Source organism: Henckelia pumila, chromosome 2 (assembly GCF_033568475.1).
Source record: "Henckelia pumila isolate YLH828 chromosome 2, ASM3356847v2, whole genome shotgun sequence".
In the NCBI taxonomy this organism is placed as follows: domain Eukaryota; kingdom Viridiplantae; phylum Streptophyta; class Magnoliopsida; order Lamiales; family Gesneriaceae; genus Henckelia; species Henckelia pumila.
In genome coordinates, this window is record NC_133121.1 from 100,915,081 (window position 1) to 100,918,254 (window position 3,174).

General features: G+C 31.4%; 1 protein-coding gene across 1 annotated transcript; it reads left to right on the forward strand.

Annotated features, from left to right (window-relative positions):
- The first annotated feature begins 1,025 nt into the window (after positions 1-1,025).
- LOC140884539 (uncharacterized) lies at positions 1,026-2,628 on the forward strand. Its single transcript, XM_073291319.1, has 2 exons — positions 1,026-1,140; positions 1,786-2,628. Exons 1-2 carry the CDS (start codon positions 1,083-1,085, stop codon positions 2,427-2,429), a joined length of 702 nt encoding a protein of 233 aa, XP_073147420.1. The 5' UTR covers positions 1,026-1,082; the 3' UTR covers positions 2,430-2,628.
- Positions 2,629-3,174: the final 546 nt, after the last annotated feature.

Genomic DNA, 3,174 nt, shown 5'->3' on the forward strand with positions numbered 1-3,174 from the left:
AAATCGCAAAATGATAAACATACAGGACAAAAAAATTAATTTTTCCTAAATTTATTTGAAATATTTTTTAATTTGTTGATGAAAATGGATTTCATTTATTTTAAATGTATATATATATATATATATATTATTGTAACGAAATTATAAACTAAAAACTTTGCGATTGTGTAAAATTATTTTTTAAAAAAAACATATGATAACTTATAAATTATTTTATCAATTATATCATACAAATTTATTTGTTATTTTTTATCATGTTTGTTATCCGCTATTCAAATATTTGAATTAAATCATATTATAATTTTTTGAATCATATATTACTATCATTAAATATTACAATTATTGATATAAATCATATATTAAAAAGCACAAAATATTTCAAAAATTTAAAAATTTTAAATAATATTTTTTATTTTGATTTTTGGAGAAGAACGAAAAATACATATATAGGAGAAAGTGAGATAGAGAGGGGTGAGATAGTGAAGAGTGAGAAGACGTGAGAAAAAGATAGAAATTATGGGTTTTATAAGTTTAGAAATTCATCCAAATATTTGGGTTAGACCAAAGACATTTTTTTACAAAATATAGTTGTACCTTAAACATTAATGTTTGTATGTCCATGATTTTCATGGAGTTATTAAAAGTTCATTGACATTTTGAATAATATTAGACTTTTTTAGAGTTTTTAAAAGTCAAGGTTGAATACCACTTGACTTTTAAAACTCTAAAAAGTTTATTTTGAATACCACTAGACTTCTATAAAGTTTATAAAAGTCATGATTAAATACCACTAGACTTGTAAAATCCATAAAAGTTATTAATTCTTCAGATTGAATACACCCCAAAAAAAATTATGGTTAGAGAGTTAAGATAAAGTTTGAAGGGTTGATAGGAATTTTTTAAATCATTTACCCTTGTTTTAATCATTTTCTTATTTTTTTTTTCCATTATAACTACTAAAATAAAATAAAATAAAAATATGAATATAATAAGTTTTTTGGGTTAAATAAATAAAATGCTAAACCCTAAAAATTGCAAACATTTTGGGGTTTTAGTTTTCTCAGTTGATCGGAAGAAGTAAAATGGCGAGAGGTGCTCTCCTCCGTTTGGCCCGATCTCAAACAAGAACATGGACTTCAGGTTATCTCTTGCATTTCTGATCATTTTCCTATTTATACATCATTTCATTTGAGCAGTACGATTCTAATTCGAGGATTTCTATGATGTCCGATTTTATGGATTTTGGAGGCCTCAAAATGATTCTACTTCCTGTTAATCGCCGTTAAAAACTGATGTAGCTACTTCACCTGGTTGTGATGTATATACAAATCTAATTTCAGGATATTTTCTTTGATTTTGTTGTACTATTGTTCTTTATGTTACCATTTTCACAAACAATACAGAAATACAAGTATAACACACGGCAAATTGGTGTTTCGAAGTTTGATTATGTGCTCTGCATCGGTTGTGAAAAGGGTGGGAGCATATTTTTTCCTTTATTGGTCGACTCATTCTGTCTGAATAAGTATTTGTTTCTTTCCCTCTCCAATTCATTGGTGTGCAACCCTATTTGTGTGATAAGAAGATGTTTTAAACTTAAAATAGCTTTCCTTTAAAAGATTTGGTCAGCAAATAGTGAGAAAATCTTGTGTGATGAACTTGTGTTGCAACGAACAAATATTGGTTTGAACTAAATAATCACACTAGCATTTTCATTTGTAATTACCAGAAGCTAATGTTGGCTGCTGGTTTTTGATTGAGATTAATGCTTCTATTTTAATGTAGTGGCTAGGTTTAGTCCATGCCCTCAAACATTTGGTGCCAAAATTGACACCAACCCTGTCTTGAAATTTGCCCAAGTTTACAAAAGAATGTCATCTCGAGCTACGACATCTGAAGACTCCAGCAAGATAAGCATTGGACCTCAGACCAGGAAAGAAGAGGAAAATAAAGAAGTGGACACAAGTGTTGTCTATTACGGTCCCATATCAAGTACTATCAAGAAAGTGAAGCTCCTCTCCCTTTCCACTTGCTGCCTCTCTGTTTCCTTAGGGCCTGTCATCACTTTCATGACATCACCTGACATGAATGTTATTCTAAAGGGGGCAGTGGCATCTACCGTTATATTCCTTAGTGCGTCTACTACTGCTGCCCTTCACTGGTTTGTGAGCCCTTACATCCACAAACTGAGATGGCAACCAGGTTCAGACAGCTTTGAGGTAGAGATGCTATCATGGCTTGCAACACACTTACCAAGAACCATCAAGTTTGCAGATATTCAACCTGCAGAGACAAAGAGGCCTTTTGTGACTTTCAAGGCTAATGGTAGTTTCTATTTTGTTGATGCGGAGCACTGCCACAATAAGGCATTATTGGCAAAATTGACCCCGCAAAAGCAAGCTCATGGGTCTGCCTTCAAGAACTTGTGATGTGCGCCATATTTGTAGAAAATTCAAATGACTCTAGGTTGAAATTTCCTGTTTTCTTATGCTCTGTCTTGCCTTTGAGGGCATTGAAGTGAGTTAATTATATGTTTGAGCCAAATAATGTGCATCAAAGATAAACATCGTTCTATTTGTCTTGTTTTGGATCATGGATAATTGATGTATAACCAGTTATTGTGTTTTATCTATATGATACTGTTGCTTTCTGAAACTTCACAAGATTGGCAGATGATGATCCGGCATTTGCCGTTTCTAAGAGCTTGCATGGGCACTGCTCCTATGAGTATATGTTCTATACTTGGCCATCATTTGACATATCCCTGAGGTATTAGATTGTCATATTCTTCAAATCTATATATATATAGTTTGATAAACCTTCACGATCAAACATTGTTGCATCTGCATGTGTTCCTTTGGGATTGTGGATGCTATTTACTATATGTTTTTGGATATGATTGAGATGGAATAGTGTTATGCAATTTTCGGTATCGGCAATAGTTTCGAGAGTGATTATTAAGAGAAAAATTATTGTAAATACTGACATATGTTACGTACACATGCAATATGCTTCCAGAATCGATCCAGAGTTTTAGTATGGATATATTTCAAAATACATATATGGTGGTTGATAGGTTGGATAGATTAGCTATAAAAATAAACTGTAGTATCAATTTATGGTCGCTAATTTTAATGAAAAATCACATATTTTGTTTATATATTATTATATTGG